General features: G+C 58.7%; 1 protein-coding gene across 3 annotated transcripts; it reads left to right on the top strand.

Annotated features, from left to right (window-relative positions):
* Positions 1-2,155: 2,155 nt before the first annotated feature.
* On the top strand, positions 2,156-17,864 carry NLGN3 (neuroligin 3; the record flags this gene model as incomplete). Of its 3 annotated transcripts, XM_079541744.1 has the most annotated exons (7): positions 2,156-2,633; positions 3,867-3,926; positions 8,751-8,810; positions 10,990-11,139; positions 12,525-12,710; positions 15,884-16,673; positions 17,027-17,864. In XM_079541744.1, 7 exons carry the CDS (start codon positions 2,156-2,158, stop codon positions 17,862-17,864), a joined length of 2,562 nt encoding a protein of 853 aa, XP_079397870.1. The 3 variants fall into 3 exon arrangements, with proteins under 3 accessions (XP_079397870.1, XP_079397871.1, XP_079397872.1); XM_079541746.1 differs by lacking the exon at positions 3,867-3,926 and having other exon boundaries at positions 2,306-2,633; XM_079541745.1 differs by lacking the exons at positions 3,867-3,926; positions 8,751-8,810.
* Between the last annotated feature and the right edge of the window lie 1,266 nt (positions 17,865-19,130).

Genomic DNA, 19,130 nt, shown 5'->3' on the forward strand with positions numbered 1-19,130 from the left:
GGGAGAAGCCGTGCCCAGGGCAATGCATGGCCATGGCTCTGGCAGAGCATGGAGTCAGGGAAGCCCCAGGGCTGCGGTGTGTGTGCTCCTGCAAGGGGAGAGCAATGGCTGGGCAGTGAAATGGCTCTTCTGGGAGTCACGGTTGCTATCAAAGCTGCCTGTAGCTTCCAGGCGTGCCAATGAGATATGACAGTCATTAATAATTTGGCTTCATCCTAACATGTGTCATCCAAAGGAACCTGGGCAGATGATGTAGGCTGGATATCTTGCCTTCCAGCAGCGCTGCACACAGCAGTGGAGTCTGAAGCAGCTCCAGAGCCCACGCAAGAACGCAGCGACTGCAGCATGCTGTGGGGGCCCAGTCCCATTGCACCCTGCAGTGCTGCAAGGCAGAGTTCAGTGCTGTGCTGAAGCATTGCAGAGAATGTTGGATGAATGATGGCTTTTTTCTGGAGCTGGGGCAGTGACGGCAGCGCTGGCAGTGGTTCAGTAGCAGCAGAGCTCGGGGTGTCAGAGCACCTCGCCTGCCTCCCTCTATGCTTCTTTTGCTCCTGTGTTGTGTTTCATAGGCTTCAGCCCCTGTTTTGGTGATAGAACACCAGTGTAGGTCTTCTGCCCAGGTCTTGGGTGTTGCAGTGGGCGCAGCCACTCCTTGCTGCTGAACCTCCCCCCCCCTCCCCCATCTGGAACTGCTGCTGTCTGCAGGCTGTGGAGCACGTCTGCTTTCCCAGCCTTGCTGCTCAGGCAGAGTGGATGCAGCAACATGATTTTCTGGGTTGAGTGTTTCTTATTATGCCTGTCAGACACTGATTTCTGAGCCTGTTGTGTTCCCTGGGCATACCAGGAGGGCAGGCACAGCACAGGCCCATTTCCTTAATGACCGGCAGTGAATTGCCTGCACATGTGCAGTGCAGATTTGAGACGCCCTCCATGTATTTTTTTTTTTCTCTGCGGATTTTCCCCGTTGGATGAGGTGTTCTCCATTTGTGGAGTCCCTGCCCAGCTGAGCCTTTAACAGAGCGTCTTCCTTCCATCTGCACACAGCCCTTATTTTGTGCTCCAATTATTCCAAGGCAGCTCCGCTCCCCTCCGAGCTTTGGAGAGATTTACCAGGTGGGCACCTGAGGATGCTCTGGGGCAAAATGGAGGTGCCCTGTCGCTGCTGCCATCCCTGTCAGGGTAAGGAGATGTGGCTGAGATAAGGCCAGCAGCCTCTGGCTCCCCTCCCCACGCAGTGCCCTCAGCAGTGCACAGGCACCCGGTGAGGCCAGGATGTGGCCTCTCACCAATGCTGGGAGCTCATGGGTGAATGTGGCCTCGGTGTGCACATGGAAGGGAGCTGGGGGGAGGCGGGGAGGCCCTTACATAAGCCCTGCATGCAGCAGGAGGAGCGGGGAGGGGAAGGGCAGTGCGCTGAGAATCCAGGCAGCCTCCAGCGAGGGCTCCCCAGGAGCAGCTCTGTGCTGACTCCCTGGCCTTGGCCATCCACCCATTATCCGTGTCCCCCACCGCCCTGCCTGGGGTGACGTGGAGGGGCTGCAGGACTGAAGCAGTGGCACGGAGGGAATGTGGCCCTGGGGCACTCTGGCTGTCGCTGTCTTGCTCACCCTGCACTTTGCACTGTGGTGCTGGGAATCCCTTGGTGGCATGGATGGGCTCCATGTGTGCAGATGGGTGCCGTCTGTGTGTCTGCACGTGCTTGGGGCATATTGGCAGCTCCGTCTCCCGGAGCACCTTGGATGTTCCCCTGCATCTCAGCCATGGTTCTCACCTGGGGAGGTAAGCGCTGGCTCCTTCCCTAAAGCAGGACGGGGGCTTCTGAACAGGGGATTACTTTGTGTCCAGGTAAGATTGGGTGCCCACAGCTCTACCACCCTTTCCAAGATGTCTGCTGTTAATTCCCTCCATCTCTCCACAGCATCAGCAATCCCTGCCAAGTCGGGCCATTTGAAGGGGGACCGCAGCAGGCAGCTTGCAGGCTCTGAGAAGCAGTGACAAGTCTCTCCGGGTCAGCGTCCCTGAGTCGCTGGGTTCTCCTGCCCCACGGATTTGGCTGTTCCTTCTGGACAAACCGGAGGCTTGCTGTCATGGGGATGCACTGAACCCTCACCCCAGGAGCTTCAGGCCTGGATGTTGGTGCTGCACCTCCCAGACGATGTGGCTGATACTCTGGAGAAGCCCTCTCTTGCCCCCTGTTCTCCAAGTGCCTGAGCTGGTGGCCAGCTGGGACCTGCGTCTCGCCCTCTGGGTCCTGAGCTTCGCCTCGGTGGTTGTGCGCATGGAGGGCCAGGTCTACTCTCCTACTGTCAACACTCACTATGGGAAGCTACGGGGGGTGCGTGTGCCACTACCCAGTGAGATTTTGGGACCTGTGGATCAGTACCTGGGGGTGCCTTACGCCGCCCCCCCAGTTGGGGAGAAGCGGTTCATGCCTCCAGAGCCACCTCCCTCCTGGTCAGGCATCAGGAACGCTACCCACTTCTCGCCAGTCTGCCCCCAGAACATCCACAACGCCGTCCCTGAGATCATGCTGCCCATCTGGTTTACCTCCAACTTGGATATTGTGGCCACCTACATCCAGGACCCCAACGAGGACTGTCTGTACCTCAACATCTACATCCCCACAGAGGATGGTGAGTCCCCGGTGGGGCACCTGCAGGAGCGAGCGCTCTGGGAGGGTAAGGGGGGCTGCCCTGCCCCTATCCCTGCCCAGCAGCGGTTGGTCTCATTGGGTGTTGTGTTTGAAGCATGTGGTTGTGGACCCTGCAGCATGCTGTCTGTTTGTGGAAAGCTTCCTCTGGCCACTCAGCTTGCCCTCAGCTGCCATCTTTGTCTCGCGTGCTCCTGCCCCTCCACGCCTCTCGGTTTCCCCTTCTTTCTTCCTCCACCTCCATGGCATTGTCACGGGTTCCTTTCTTGTATTGCTAAATCTGAAATCAGACTCTCTGACTGCAGATCCACAGAGTGACAAGCTGGTTTGTGCTCCCCAGGCGCCGAGTGCCAGGTTCTGTCTTGAGTTGGTTCGGGTTTGTCCTTCCTCCCTTTTCCCACCCCCAGGTCCATGTGCTAGCCGTGGCCACAGGCTGTGGCCGCTGCTGGGAGGAACACTCTGCCTCTCGTGGGGCTGGGCTGCTCATGCCAAGAAGGGAACACAGAGCCCTTTTTGGTGGCACAGGAGCCCTTTCTGGGGGATTCTGGTGCAGGCAGGAGGCTGGGGGACATTGCAAAGTAGCTGCGGCCTAGTGTGTCACGGCTAGGCCTAGTGCAGTGTGCTGCAGCCTAGTGCAGTGTGCTGAGGCCTAGCATAGTGTGCTGAGGCCTTGTGCAGTATGCCGAGGCCTAGTGCAGTGTATTGTGGCCTAGCATAGTGTGCCAAGGCCTAGTGCAATGTGCTGAGGCCTAGCGCAGTGTGCCGAGGCCTAGCGCAGTGTGCCGAGGCCTAGCACAGGGTGCCACAGCCTAGAGCAGGCCTGGTCCTGCGGTGGTGAGGCCGAGCGGCACTGCCTGCCTCCTGTCTAATCTTTTCCTCCACAGGACATCCCACCTGAACCGTAAGTAGAGGGCAGAGGAGGCAACGCTCTGCCCATGCGCCTGCCATAGCCTCACCACCGCGGGAGCCCTGGGGTGAGCAGGGCAGGACGCTCAGAGCAGGCCCTGCCTCACCGGCTCCACTCCTCCATCCCGGGGGGTCTCAGCTGCACCTTCCCAGCATGGCAGGCCCAGAGTTTTCCTCCCACAGCGCCGCTCCCCACCCACCTCCTGCGGTCCCCGGGGCGGCGGGGGGGTGGCAGCGTGGTTGTGATTGCATGCCCACTCCCAGCCGGTGGAGCCTCCTGTTATTTTGTAGTCTTTTATTCATTTTACAGTAAAACGGATTTCCAAGGAATGCACCCGAAAGCCCAACAAGAAAATATGTAGGAAAGGAGGTATGTAGCAAGCCGACCGGCAGAGAGGCACAGAGAGGAAAGAGAGAGAGAGTGAGAGAGTGCGAGGGTGCCTGTCGGTTCTCTCTGGCCCCGCGGCGTGCTCCTCTCTGTGCTGCAGCTGCCCACGGGCCCCAAGCAGCCCTGACCACTGCTGCCCGCTTCCCACTTGCCTCCACCCGGGGCTGCAGATGGGCTCGGGGTCAGGGCAGAGCAGGATGCTTCCTTTGCTCCAGGCCTTTCAGAACAGCTGAGCCCACGCTCCCCAGGCTTCTGGGCATGAAGAGCTCCTGAAGAGACCTCTTCCCTTAGGGCTGGAGGGGCTGTGCCTCTCACCTCTTTGCCCAGAGGTGGCAAGTACCTTCCTCCCATCCCCGGATTCTGACCCACTCAGGGGAGCATCTGGGTTTAGAAGGAGATCGAGCTCTTCTCCCTTTGCATGCATGGTCAGCTGCAGCCAGAGCTCTGCCGTTAGAGTATCACTCCTCACCTGACCAGGTAATGGCTGCCATGTTCTTTCCCAGTCTCTTCTCTGCCCTTGGCTGTGCTGATGGGGCTACTTACATGCATACATACATACACACGTGCACATGCTCACAGACAGGGCTGTGCAAGCTCAGGATCTGCTCTCCACCCCCTCACATTGCACTCTTCCTGAGCTGCAGCCTCCCAGAGGTGGCAGAGCATTTCCAGAGCAGACACAGCTCTGCTTTGTCTCGCCGCTGTCTCCAGGGCCATGCAGGGCTCCTCCTGCTGCACTGCTTGGGTCCCTGGAATGATCCAGGTCGATCCCCCGTGCCATGGGCCGGGGAGCAGAGACCCGCAAACCAGATCCTCCCAGTCTGTGGTCAGACAGGGTGTTCCCTCGGTCCCACTGCCCATCCTGCACAAGCAGGCATAGCCCAGGCTGCTCCCTGCATCACTCCATCCTCCCTGCTGCCCTGAGATGCCCATCACCAGGCCAACCAGCTCTTCTGAAAGGTGCAGGAGGGAGTGTCCTGCCAGGCTGGAGCTGCCTTCCCTACCTTCCCACTGCCATCCTGGGTGTCCTACACAGTGGGTCCTCCGCTCCCACTGCTTTTCTCTTCATGACCCCATGTTTGGTGGGTCTGGCACAGCTGGGCTCAGAGGTTTGGGGAGCTCTTTCCTTCCAGCGACTATTTTTTTTCCTTCCCCCTCTGAGTTCTGTCGTTTGGTTTCTTTGCTTTGCTTTTCCTGTCGCTGTCCTGGCTATTCACACGCCATCTCTCTGAGTGCCAAGGCTGCCTCTGAAAGGGCTGGCGCATTAAGGAGTCTCTGCACGCTGCCTCCGGCGCAGGCTGTGCCAGCGACACCGAGCCACTTCAAAGTGCTTCCTTCCCTGGCCCCTCTGGAGCTGGAGTCCCCATGGGAGCTCCTGAGGGCCTGAGTTAAGGCAGGAGAAGGGGTGGCACAAGGCACGATGAAGCACCTCAGGCACATTCTCCCTCTGGTTTTGCCCTGCGGCAGCTCTGCTCGATGGCACTTCCTTTGCAGTCTCTCCGTGGATGCATTTGGTGGCCCAACTGCGGGTCCCCGTGTGGAAGAGGCTCTCAGGGAGCTGGCGGGGATGTGCCTCTGCCCCGCTGACTCATGGACAGGCAGAGCCAGCGATTTGGGCACCCAGGCGTGACACACGGAGGATTAAAGCACCCAGACGCTGCTGCTGCCCTTCAGCTCCGGCCACTGCACTGGTGTCTGTTGACTCGAATTAATTGAATAACTTGTGAAGAGGCACTGAGGCTTTCCCCCCTCCCCCGCACCCTCCCCGCTTCTGTTTAGCTCTGAATGTCCTGGGTATGCAGTGTGAGGATAACACACCCGCAGTGCTTGTTTGTTCAGACTTGGTGCCATTGGACCATTGACTTGTTCAGGAATGCTCCCGATTATTATTTCTAAGGCCATTTTGTGTGTGACCGGTCAATAAGCTCTCCTCTCACAGAGCAGGAGGCCGTGTGCTGTGTCGGTGGTTTGGAATGCCTCAGCTCCCACCTTGCCGTTGCTGTCATTTCATAGCAGCCAAAGGGCTGAGAATTTGTCAGCACTTATCCCTGCCTCCACAGGACAAAAAATGCCCCTGTCTCCCATTTGGGCGCATACCGGTCCCTCTCTTGGGCAGGGCAGCAGTGCCTTGGGATTAATTAGCGGTGCTCTGTGCAGAGGATCTGCCAGCGCCTAGCTCAGCTGCTGCTCGTGTTTTGCTGTGAAAATGAAGCTCTGCCCACCAGAGAGCGCGTACGTGCACACAGCGTAGGGTCTATGGATGCCTCTCTGGCATGGCTGGGGACTCGCTGCCACCTCTGTGCCCTGCTACTTCACAGTGCAACACTCAGAAGTGAGACTCACCATTTGTGCCAGCCTGGGTGCTTTTGTGGAGCTCCTGGAGGATGGAAACGGCTCCTCCGCATTGCTCAGGGGCAGGGAGGGACGGGGCAGCACGGAGGAAAGGCTCCGTGGATGCCACTGGATGCAGCTCCTGCTCCTCTCTTAGCTGAGCACGATGGCTGTAAGCAGCTGAGATCCCTGCCCTCTTTATCGCTGTTTGCACTGGCGTCAGCACTATTGCAACAGTTTGCTTAAGATAGTATAAATCTGGTGCAGATGCTCCTGTTTAAGGAAAACTGATTTTATTTTTTTTTACTAAACTTGAGCTTAAATCTTCCTAGGGACTTCAGATAAGAGCATACATCCTTCCTATCAGCCTGAACAGTGTCACTCCACAGTCAGCTTTCAGTTAAACAGCGTAACAGGCACTCACACGAGGTGAGCAGAATGAATTTTTGATGGGCGAGGAGAGCAGGAACCACAAGAGCTTTGTTTTTTTCCCAGTACCAAGAAGCTCAAAGCAAGGCAGGGCCCTGAGGCGGCCAGGATGGCAGCACTGGGCTGGGGGCTGCAGCCTTCAGCAATGCAAAGAATATCTCACAGCAGTGGCCTTGAGTGCAGTAAAAGCAGACACAGGGAGGTGACAGAGCAAAGTGCAAGAAAGGCGTGGAAGCACTTAATCTGTAATTTCTCTTATGAGCTGTGGAGCAATGGTGGGTAGTTGTAGAGGTGAGTGACAGAGCTGGTCTTGTTACAGCTGTGTTATCAGCTGCTGGCAGAAAGGCTGCTTGGCTGCAGAAACTGCTGCTGGCAGGAGCAGGACCCCAAAAACACTGCCATCCTGGCACCATGCTGCCAGTCGGGATGGTTCTGGGTTTGCACTCACCTCACAGACTTCCCATCTCTTTTCAGAGTCCCCCAGTGCATCACTTTCACCCCATTTCCCATTGTTGCTTTCCAGTGTTCTCTGAAGTTGCCTCCTCCTTACGAGGTTCGGGTTCTTTCAGCCTTATTATCCCTGCCTTCACCGATCCCCAGGCTGCCAGGGCAGCTGCCCTCATCCAGATCCATCCCCATGCAGTATTCCCATCAGAGAGTACCCACTGCCCTCCCACAGCTCGGAAGCACAGGGCAGATGAAGGATTGCTGCCTGTAGCATTCATTAGAGAAAATCCCTCTCCCTGTGCATTACCAGGAGGCAGGAGCGGTGCTGCACAGGTTCATTGCTTAAGTGCTTTCTGGGCTTGCAGCTCTCTAACAAAGATGCACTCGGTCAAGCCTGAAGCCTCCACTCCAGCTCCTGCCTGCAGTCAGGCTGGGGCCTCTGTGTGTGGCGGGGGTGCAGCAGGACAGAGGCATTGAGGCTGTGTGGGCTGAGGCTGGAGGAGGCAGGAGTGCTGGGTTAGAAGGAGAACCTGCAGAACATCAAGTGCCTCTGGAGATGTCCCTGCCCCGGGGCAGGCTGCTCTGCCCGACCCGTGCCCAGTATTTCTCATGCCTCTCCTTAACCTCCTCCCCAGACCATCTTCCACTGTTCTTCTGCCCTTTCTGCCAGAAAACTTTTCTTTACTGTCTGCCTTGTGTGGCTCTGCCAGCCACTGCCCAGTGGAGCAGAAGTCACTCCCTGTGTCACTGCTGGGCCTTGCCCTGCCTGGGGAGGCTGCAAGCACAGCTCCCTGCTGTCAGCACTGGCCTCGTCTTCCTCAAGCTTTGCTCTCCTGATGGATTTCCTAGACATCTGGTCCTCGCTCCTCTGTCCAGAAAGTCATGGCACGGAGCACTGTGCTCCCCTCTTGTACCCCAAGTTTGTGCTCTGAGCAAGGTGAGGCTGCTCTCCCCAACCAGGCTTTTGGGTTCTCTCTACAACAAAAGGCATTTGCACTTGCCCTGATGGAGCTGCCCCGTGGGCAAGTCAGGCAGAGCTGGGCAGATAGGATCGGGGCTCTGGGACCGTGCTGGTGCCCAGTGCAACCCACAGAGGCATTTAGGACATTAGAAAGACGGATGTTTTTTGCAGCACGGGCAAGCTGCCGTCACAAGCTGGCAGTTTACAGCACAGGGCGATGGGCAGGGCTGTGGGCTGACCTGACTCTTCAGCTGTGCTGGTGGCAGATGAGGACACGGCTTTGGGATGCTCCCAGCCCCTGCACCCTGGGGAGGAGCTGGGAAGGGCCCGGGGAGCAGCAGCACAGCACTGTGGCACCGGGGCAGCCTTGTGCCCTCCGTGCCGTGGCTCTGGGAGAGGTGCAGTGTGAGTAGCCAGCAGTGCTGTGGGGCGCAAGCCTGGCCCCACCAGCTCTGCTATCACGCTATTTTTGAATTCTCTTTTGTGTTTTTTTTTTTTCTTTTGTTGGTTTTTTTTTCTGTTGTTGTTGTTGTTTTGTTTTTCTCCTTTTTTTTTTTTTTTTTCTTTTTTCTTTCTTTTTTCTTCTTTTTTTCTTTTCTGTTGTTTTTTTTTTCTGTCTCCTCGTGTTTGGTCCCTAGGAGCCAGCGCTAAGAAACAGGGAGAGGACTTAGCGGATAATGACGGGGATGAAGACGAAGGTATTTCTGTGCTCGAGGCTGCCACTGCATGACACGCAAAGCAACTCCGTATGCCCGCCATCCGCTGCCATCCCCAGGGAGCCCCGTGTGTGTCTGTCTCAGCGCTGGGCAGCTGCGCGGGGCGGGGGGCAGGGGGGCCGGCTGTGCAGGGCTCAGCCCCATCCTCTCCTCCTGGGGAAGCTTTGAGGTCGTGCTGCAGGTGAAGTTTGCTGGCTGCCCCGCTCCGCTCGAGCGAGGGCCGGGAGGAAGCATGGCAGCTTGGGAGCAGAGGAGCCCTCGGGCACCTGGGCCCATTTCACCCCGAGCCCGGTCATATTCCACCTCCAGCCTCATCCCTCCAGACTTAGCGATGCACGACGGGAGCCTGCACTCTCCCCTCCCACCTGCTTCCAGTATGGGACAGAAGCATGGACACCCGTGCCACTGATCTGTGCCCAGTCCCAGCCGGGTGTGCTGCACCCATTTTTTTTCCTAATGCCAGGTGTTGCTTGTGCCACTTCGTCTGTGCCAGATGAGGCAGAGTGAGTGCAATGTCAGACGGGTGTGTTTCATTGCCAGCAGGTTAAGAAAGCTGCAGAACAGGTGGTTTTTGGTAACACGGGGCTGCTCGGCCACAGGGTTGGGACTCGGTGTGTTTTGTTGCAGAGATGTGAGGAGGAGGTCAGCCAGGATGCAGCTGTAACACAGTGAGGCACTGCGACCTCGTGGGCTGTGGAGTGCTGGGGCAGCCCGGAGCCCGTCCTGGCAGATGGCATTTGGGTTCTGGGAAGCAGATGAAAAGCCAGTTCATTGGCAGCAGCAAAACCCGTTGTTTTCTTCCAGTAACCTGTGCCCCAGGATCTCTTGTACCAGGGCATAAACTGGCATCCATCCTAAATGATCTGACTGCAGAAAACCCCTGCATGCCGAATTGTGCCACAAAGATTAGGAGCCGTTTTTTCCCTGCTCTGCCTCTGCGTTTTAATGCCGATCTGATACAGGGATGGCCCTTCGTGTTTTGGTAGTGGCATATAGCAGTGGGGAGAGGACGGAGCTGCAAGAATGAGTGCTGGAGCTCTTGGGGTTTCACCCAAGAGGTTTTCCTGGCAGAGCACTGCAGGTTGGCCGCCACGGTGGGGTGTGCGGGGAGGTGGGGATGGAGCTGTGGTCGGGGCAGCTGGAGAGAGTAAGAGCTGTGCCTGGTGCCAGCCAGTGCCCACCAATGCACAGCACTGGGTGCAGGTGAGCACAAAGGAGAGCAAAGTCCATGAGTGCTGGAGAGGGCTGAGCATGCAGGAGCTGACACTGCCACTGCGATTTGTGCAGCTGCTTCCATGCAATGTGGGTGAGATGTTCCGCGGGCCCAGCGTGGGTACGGCTGCCCCCAGGACAAGGATAGTGAGGAGAGAGAGACAGCACGGCTGCTCCTCAACCCTAGGCTCCTCCGGTGCTCTCTCCCCGGTCCTCAGGTCCCATTCCCCATCCTCACTCCATGCCTCATGACCTGTCCTCGCCCAGCCTCGGCGCTCACCTCCCCAACACGCACACATGCACGCACTGTCTGCTCATCGCCATGTCTGTGTCCGGGCACTGGGGTGCCATGGGTTCACATCCAGGCAGCCGGCAGATTTCTGCCTCCCTGGGCAATCGAGAAGGTGGGGAGGCGGGTGAGTGAGAGGTGGGAGCACCCACCAGTGCCCCCCCGCCCTCCAGGTCCTGCACACCCCATCCCTGCCCCTCTTCAATGCCAGCTGCCAGCACTTCCGGAGCTGAGGGCTCGGGGCCACGGGGACACAGGGACAAACTCCATGAGCACCCCCAGTCTGTTGGTGCCCTACAGCCACTGTCACCATGAGGGTGCCAGCTCCTGCCTGTCGCCAGAGCCCGGCTCCAGGGAAGAGCAGCTAGGTGCAGCCGGTGCCTCTCCTGCATGCATTGAGACTCTGGGCAGCTCCTGCCCAGGGGACAGCAGTGCTGGGATGGTGATAGTGGCTGCCTACCACGGTGGGGGGGGAGGGGGGGCTGGCAGGGTTTAGGAGGTTGGCAGGACTGTGCTATGGCTTTGGGCTCTGGGTTTGGCTGCTGCAGCCCCCTCCCTGGTCCTGGCAGCTGGCATTGCCCTCCTCTCTCTGTGGTCTGCCTCTCGGCAGGGTGCTGCGATCGCCAGCGTGGTCCCGTGTTTAACCTCCTCTCCTTCCAGACATCCGGGACAGCGGGGCCAAGCCAGTGATGGTGTACATCCACGGCGGCTCATACATGGAGGGCACGGGGAACATGATCGACGGCAGCGTCCTGGCCAGCTACGGGAACGTGATCGTCATCACACTCAACTACCGCGTCGGAGTGCTCGGTACGGGCTGTGCCACGGGACAGGGGACAGGGAGAGGTGGCCGGGTGCCACGTGGCGGTGCCCACAGCAGCGTGGTCAAGTTCCTGGCACCGGCCACCCAGGCTTTTTTACTCAACCTGGCTCAGCTGAAAGCAAATATTGGTTTGTGGCTAAATAAATAAGAAATGTGTTTAGACAGCATCATCTCCTGAGAGTGCTCACAGCTCTGAGCTGCCAGAGGGTGCTGCCTCACCGCCCTGCGGATGCCAATTAGAGCCAACAGCAGTGCCTGTGCTCCAGCAGCCTGTGTCCAGGGCTAGGGCAGGTTCAGGAGCTCCCCTTACCCTGCATGGGCAATGCACAAGCCCAGATGCATCCCTTGGGGAAAGAAACAGGAGGGTTATAAGGTTGATTTTGCTCTCTGTGGTTTCCTGCAAGATGCACAGAACCGTGCTCAGCCCTCCAAGGGCTTTGCTTGGGAAAAGTCCATCCAAGCAATCTGCAGGCTCTGCTGCTCTCACTCAGCTGGGTCAGGAGCTCAGTGCCCCACACCTGGGCACCACATCCTTCCGACAGCCCCTGTGCCCAACCTTCCTCTTGGGGATGACGGTCACAGATCAGCAGCCTTGCTTGGATTTACCTGATAGAAAATAAGCTTTTCTGTCAGAACAAACATACTTGAGACCTTTCGATATTAAAAGTCAGGCCTTTCAGATTGATAGTGCAAATTTAAGAGATCTGAAATACAATCTGAAATCTGACTTAAAAGGTACCATTGGCATCTCCACTGAAGTGCTGCAGTGTGCCGGCAGGCGCACCCAGGTGCCGGAGCAGCACCACTCCCTGCTGCCAGGTAACTCTCAGAGCCATGCCTTTGGCTTCCTGCTTTGAGTCAAGGCAAACAAAACACTGATAGCTTATCTTGGGTGTTACCTTTACTATTGAAAGCATTTCTCAGCATCTTCCTCACTGAAAGTCTTTGCATTTTAAGCTGCAGTCGGTTCCTTTCTGCCCAGCCCATCTCCTTACATTTATAGTGCCTCCTCCAGACCATGCTATTCCATGGGAAGCATTGGCTGTGCACGCACACTGCTCACTGGCGCTCTCAGCTTTCCTTGGAGCATTCCTTGGAGATGTCCTGGCCTGTTGTTAGTGTGGCTGGTGGTCGGGGTAGGGCAGAGCTCATGCCCGTCATCCTGTCTCTGCCTGGAGTTGCTCCATCTCACCCCTCAGCCCCTCACCCACATGTGAGCAGCACTTTAATATCCCCACTCCAACCACAGCAGCCATCGAACCCCACTGGTCATGATGGGATGGGATCCCATAGGCTCTCCCCCCAGGCTCAGGAAAGGGTGGGAGATCGGCCTGCTTCCCCCATCACTAACAGGGCTCTGCTTCACTCTCAGGGTTCCTGAGCACAGGGGACCAGGCTGCCAAGGGCAACTACGGGCTGCTGGACCAGATCCAGGCGCTGCGTTGGGTCAGTGAGAACATTGCCTTCTTCGGCGGCGATCCTTTGCGCATCACCGTCTTCGGTTCCGGCATCGGCGCCTCCTGCGTCAGCCTGCTCACCCTCTCCCACCACTCAGAAGGTAGGTGCCAGGGGTGCCGAGGAATTTGTGCTGGAGTAGAGGCAAAGGTGGGTGTGAGCCTGCAGGGGAAATGAGGCCCCATGGTACCGGAGTGGAGATCTGGGCGTGCTGAAATTTGCACAACGCAGATGGAGGTGATGGGGTTGATATCGCATTGTAAATACGGTGGAGTGTTTGCTCTAGATAAAGAAAGGAATTGTTTATGCTGCGAGATTGCGCTGGTGTAAGAGCAAATGCATATAGAACACCTGTGAATAAATTTACATTGAAAACTGGAAAAAAGATTTTCAGCCAACTGAGAAGAGCTGTTCTGCCTTTAACTTCCTAAAGAAAGTGGTACGAGGAAAACCTGAACTGAGCGTGGCCCACAGGACACCAGACTGCCGGGGAGTAGTTCTATGGGGCACATACATGATAGTTAACCTCATGTAGTACCACATCCCTGCGTGTGGGCACAGGACACAGGGGCAGTGGGCAACAGTGCTCCTCAGAAATGCAGGCAGGCACAACAAAATGACAACTCACACTGAAGAGCTGCAGCCCTGCTAGAGAGCCTGGGAACAGTGCACAAAGAAAGGAAACTTTCAGAAAGTCAGCATGTGGCAGAGGAGCTGATCAGCCTTCCCTCCGGGACTTGGGAGGATGAAGGATGGAGTGATCACCCCAAACTTTAAAGTAGCAGTGATTTCAGCCCAGACTGCTACGAAGGTATCTGCACCAGAGCCAGCAGCGCCGTCCGGTTTGTAGCATTTGGTTTGAAGGGTGCAGCTTGGAGGTGCCACGTCCAGCACGTGGCAAAGATGGGCTTGCAAAGAGGTGAAAGGTTTGGAAACAAGAAGGAAGGTGAAGCTGCGGTGGCCCAGGATAGGTCTGCTCTGAGTAAACTGCTTTCCCTGCTGCCCCAGGATCTCAGGACATTTGTGATCAGTCCATGCTCCTCCATGAGTGCCCAGTGCCCAAAGTCAGTGCCTCTGCTCTGCACAGTGCTCCATCCTCCTGCTGACCCTGAGCAGGATGCTGCTGGGGATGTCACCCCATCTTCTTCAGGTCACTTGTGCAAACACGATTGGGTATTAGGAGGAGGCACTTTCTATGGTAAAACCAGGAAATGCTTTGCATGAGTGGTCTGGGAAATCTGGTGTTGTGTGATGAAGGAGCAAGGGCGGATCTCTGCAGATTCCTGAGCAGCAGGATGGGCTCCACCTCCATGCAGGGGATACTCTGCGGCTCAAGGACTCATGTGTGGCCATGCTATCCTCATGGATGAGTACCTGGGGCTCCACAAGCCCTCCTGCACATGCATGGGTACATGGGGCAGTGAATACACCAGTCTTTTGCAGCCTGAAAGCTCCTACACAGAGAGAAGGGTTTTCTCTGACCAAACTGAGTTGGAGATGCAGCTGGCAGCACAGAGAGAGGCTGGTGGATTGGGGAACCCAGCAATTACTTCCCCAGAACAACTGCAGCTGCTTGCTGGCTTTCCCTCCATGGTTGAAGAGCCCAGCGCAGCACTTTCTGGGTGACACCAGGCTTTCTGCCACTAAACCCTGTGTCTGCATGCTGTGTCCTTTGCATCACATTGGTGCTGGGCACCTGGCTCCTTCACCGCCTTGGCTATGAACGCAGCGAGGAGGGAGGGGAGATGCTGATGCTGCAGCCAGGACTGCATCAGAACAAATGGACACAGAACGCCCTCATCCAGCCCCGCTCCAGGGCACCCATCTCCCCAGGGCCATCTCTGCAGCGCAGCAGGGAAGCCACACTGAGACTCAGCCTGGAGACCAGGCGGGTTTGTTTTTATCGGATCAAAATAAAACACGTAGTGATCAAGAGCTATTAATGAAGCAGCTAATTTGTGCCTGCTCTGCCAGGCGCGGCGAGAGGCAGACATGGGAGGCTGGTGCTGTGCACGCTGTGTCTGGCTGCCGGGAAGACCCGCAGCTCCCCTGCCAGCCCTGTTGCTTGCTAGCAGGTGGATTCCCTGCCAAGAAGCAAAGTGCTGCTTCTCTCCTCCAACAAAGGTGTGGGGAGGGGGGGTCTGTCATCTTGGTGGGAAATGGCCAGTGCCCAGCGGGCAGCACATTGATGGTGGGGTCAATAGCTGCTGCTGTAGGGAGTGTCTGTAAAGAGGATCCTCACCTTGGAGGCACCCAGTGAGGCTTGGGGAACCCTTAGATCAGCTGCTCCATGGTGGGTGATGGTGAAGAGCGTGCAAGCCCACGGTCAGACTCAGGCTTGTAGGCTGGGCACTGCTTTCTAGGGCACTGGGAGGTGACAAACAGAGCTTGTGACTTGTCTTTGTCCCAGCGCATGGGACTGTACGTCAGGTACTTGGCAGAGCAAGGACTGTGCGTGCAGACAGCTATGGGCACTGTGGCTGATAGCCAGGATCCTCCCAGCACTGCTGCTGCAGGAAGGAACACGCTCCCTGCAAAGCTGCGTGGGTCCAGGTGTGCAGCCAGGTCTCCTGCAGCACTCCAAGCTCAGCCATGCCCCGTGCCCTGCACCACACATGAAATGGAATCTGGCAGCCGTCGAGTGCCAGGGTTCAGCAAGGCACAGGGGTGCAAGAGAGGGCTGGCCAGAGAGCAGAGACCACGGGGTGCACCCCAAGCTCGGCCGCCTTGCACCGCCCCGGAGGCTCCGCTTCCTCGCAGCCCTTTGTATTCCGAGCACAAGCGCCATTGACATGGGGCTGGAGCCCAGCCACACATTCCTCCGCCTGGGCCAGGGCCTTTGTGGCCCCGCTTTCCAGGGCGAAAGTCCACTCCCTCTGTGTTCCCAGTGGCAGAAAGGCCCTCTTTGTGCATCTGGCAGCGTGCTCCCGCGGGGCCGGATTGGCACCAAGCAGCCCCAGCTGGGCAGGAAGTGGCAGGGAGGGGGGTGAGGGGGACCCTGACAAAGCAGCGGGTGGGACATGCAGGGTTAAGTGTCCCCGAGCAGGGATTAACCCTCCCGCTGCTGCTGCGTGGTCCCATCCAGGCTGGGGGATGACGGCAGCGTGTGATGGCGGAGATGGAGCGTGATGTTCAGCCAGCCAGGGCTGTGACACAGCCATGAATGGCCCCATGAGATGCTGGGACCTCCCCACGAGATGCCTGCCATGGGAGCACAGCACCCCATTGCAGCCTCGGGGTGTTGGAGCGTCTCTGAGCTCCTTGTTTCTCTTGCAGGTCTCTTCCAGAGAGCCATCATCCAGAGTGGCTCCGCGCTCTCCAGCTGGGCGGTGAACTACCAGCCCGTCAAGTACACCAGCATGCTGGCAGACAAGGTGGGCTGCAACGTGCTGGACACGGTGGACATGGTGGACTGCCTGCGGCAGAAGAGCGCCAAGGAGTTGGTGGAACAAGACATTCAGCCGGCCCGCTACCACGTGGCCTTTGGGCCGGTCATTGACGGGGACGTGATCCCAGATGACCCAGAGATCCTGATGGAGCAGGGCGAGTTCCTCAATTACGACATCATGCTGGGTGTCAACCAAGGCGAAGGGCTGAAGTTTGTGGAGGGCGTGGTGGACCCCGAGGATGGCGTTTCGGGCAGCGACTTTGACTACTCGGTCTCCAACTTTGTAGACAATCTGTACGGCTACCCCGAGGGCAAGGACACCCTGCGAGAAACCATCAAGTTCATGTACACAGACTGGGCCGACAGGGACAACCCCGAGACGCGCCGCAAGACCCTGGTGGCCCTCTTCACCGACCACCAGTGGGTGGAGCCATCGGTGGTGACAGCCGACCTGCACGCCCGCTACGGCTCCCCGACCTACTTCTACGCCTTCTACCACCACTGCCAGAGCCTGATGAAGCCCGCGTGGTCCGACGCGGCCCACGGGGATGAGGTGCCTTACGTGTTTGGGATCCCCATGATCGGCCCCACAGACCTCTTTCCCTGCAACTTCTCTAAGAACGATGTCATGCTCAGTGCTGTGGTGATGACCTACTGGACCAACTTTGCCAAGACAGGGTGAGCGAGGCAGGGTGGGGAGCGGTCTGCACTTGAGTGAGGGGTGGCAGGGTGGCACTGAGTCCCCTGTCCCTGGAGATCCATGGGCTTGGCTCCTCGTGCTCCTGCCTTGGGCAGGGCAATCGTGACCTGGCATGGCTGTAGCCAGCGTCAGCCCAGGACAGGGCTCTAGCCACAGCTGAGAGCAGGGGTGTGGGAGCAATTTGGTCACGGTTATCACGGGTGAGGCTCAACTCAGGGTTTGGGTTGCTGCCCATCTGTGCCTCCCTTTGTTTATCCGGAGGTAGCTGGCTCTTTCACCTCACCTCTCTGGCTCTGCCGGGTGCTAGCTCTGTTTTGTCTGTGTCTCGCAGGGACCCCAACAAGCCCGTCCCACAGGACACCAAGTTCATCCACACCAAGGCCAACAGGTTTGAGGAGGTGGCCTGGTCCAAGTACAACCCCCGCGACCAGCTGTACCTGCACATCGGGCTGAAGCCGCGGGTGCGCGACCACTACCGAGCCACCAAGGTGGCTTTCTGGAAGCACCTGGTCCCCCACCTGTACAACCTGCACGACATGTTCCACTACACCTCCACCACCACCAAAGTGCCGCCGCCCGACACCACGCAGAACTCCCACATCACCCGCCGGCCCAACGGCAAGATCTGGACCACCAAGCGCCCCGCCATCTCACCCGCCTACAACAGCGAGAACGGGAAGGAGAAGTGGAGCCCGGAGCAGGAGGCGGGCACCCTGCTCGAGAGCCCCCGCGACTACTCCACCGAGCTGAGCGTCACCATCGCCGTGGGCGCCTCGCTCCTCTTCCTCAACGTCTTGGCCTTCGCCGCCCTCTACTACCGCAAGGACAAGCGGCGGCAGGACACACACCGGCAGCCCAGCCCGCAGCGCGGCGCCGCCAACGACATTGCCCACGCGCCCGACGAGGAGGTGCCATCCCTGCAGGCCGGCCAGGCGCACCACGAGTGCGAGGCCGTGCCGCCCCACGACACCCTGCGCCTCGCCGCCCTGCCCGACTACACGCTGACGCTGCGCCGCTCCCCGGACGACATCCCGCTCATGACGCCCAACACCATCACCATGATCCCCAACTCGCTGGTGGGGCTGCAGACCCTGCACCCCTACAACACCTTCGCCGCCGGTTTCAACAGCACGGGGCTCCCGCACTCACACTCCACCACCAGGGTATAGCTGCCCGCGGCCGGCGCACACCCATGCACGCACGCACACGCACTCGGCAGACACTGGCAGAGGGACCGGCGGGAGCCCCCCGGGACGGACGGACAGACGGACGGGTGGCACACACGGACGGTGTGACACCAAGCCCAAACCTGCGGGCGCTGCGCACCGCCGGCCGCCACGCTTCCCTCGGCGCTTTCTTTCATTCCTTTCTAACTTTGAGAAGTGCTTCAACTCTCCGGCTCCCGGCAGGAGGGCCCCACTGGTGCACCGGGGCTGTGCCCCCCGACGGGGACACGGCGGCACCCGCGCCCACTGAGCACCCCGAGACGGGCGAGCGGCGGTGCCGGGTATCCCTCTTGGAGGAGGTTTGGCATCCAGAGCGCCGTGGATAAGGCTCCGTCACTGTGCCATGGTGCTAAGGGCAGAGGCAGCAGGCAGGGACCCGGCCTCGCGCTGGGTGCGGGCGCTGGGAGCCGGGGAGCCGCCCCGCGATGGAGACGTGGCACCTCTGCCCCCTCTTTGCGCTGCAGAGAATCTCTTTTGTGTCAGTCGTTTCTCTTTGCAGAGACGTTTTTTAAAGCAGATCTTTAGTTCTTTACACACTAACGGAGTCGCCGCGTTTTGTCCTTTGTAAAGATTTTAAACCAAGTGTTCTTGATATAAAATAAAAAGCCAGTTAGAAGAACCCCAGCGTGTGTGCGCGGTGCCGGCCCTGACGCGGCCCCACAGCCCCAGTACCCGTGCACGGGGCCAGCGGGCACCAGGCACCAGGCAGGGCCCTGCCTGCCGCGCTGCGAGGCCGCGCTCTTTTGTATTTTTGATATTCTCCCTCCTCTGTCACCCGTGCCCACGGATCTCAGCCAAAAAGCCCACTCCAGGGCCCAGCCACGGGCGCCCCACAGCCCCTCAGCCCCATCCCAGCCCCCAGTCCAGTGCCACTCTCAGCCCTCTGCGGGGTCGCCCAGTGGGGTTGGATGCGCGCTGCCAAAGCGCAGCCACCCACAGCCGCCCTGCCCTGCTCCCCACCTCACCACCACCCCATGCAGGGTGTGCCACGGGGGACAGGGCACCCGCCCCAGGGCTGGGGCACCCGCAGAGCCGGCGATGGCCGCAGGTAGTGGGGAGCTTAGGGCTGGATGTGGGGAAGTAGCTACCCGGGAGCAGTGAGGGCAGGGGTTGGTTTGGCCCCCAGCGTGGTCACCCTGAGCACAGGAGGGGACGGGTCCTGTGTCCCCACAGGGGTGCCACCCTCAGCCTCGGTCCGGCTGGCAGACG

The sequence above is a fragment of the Tetrao urogallus genome (genome assembly GCF_951394365.1).
Source record: "Tetrao urogallus genome assembly, chromosome: 13".
Classification (NCBI taxonomy): domain Eukaryota; kingdom Metazoa; phylum Chordata; class Aves; order Galliformes; family Phasianidae; genus Tetrao; species Tetrao urogallus.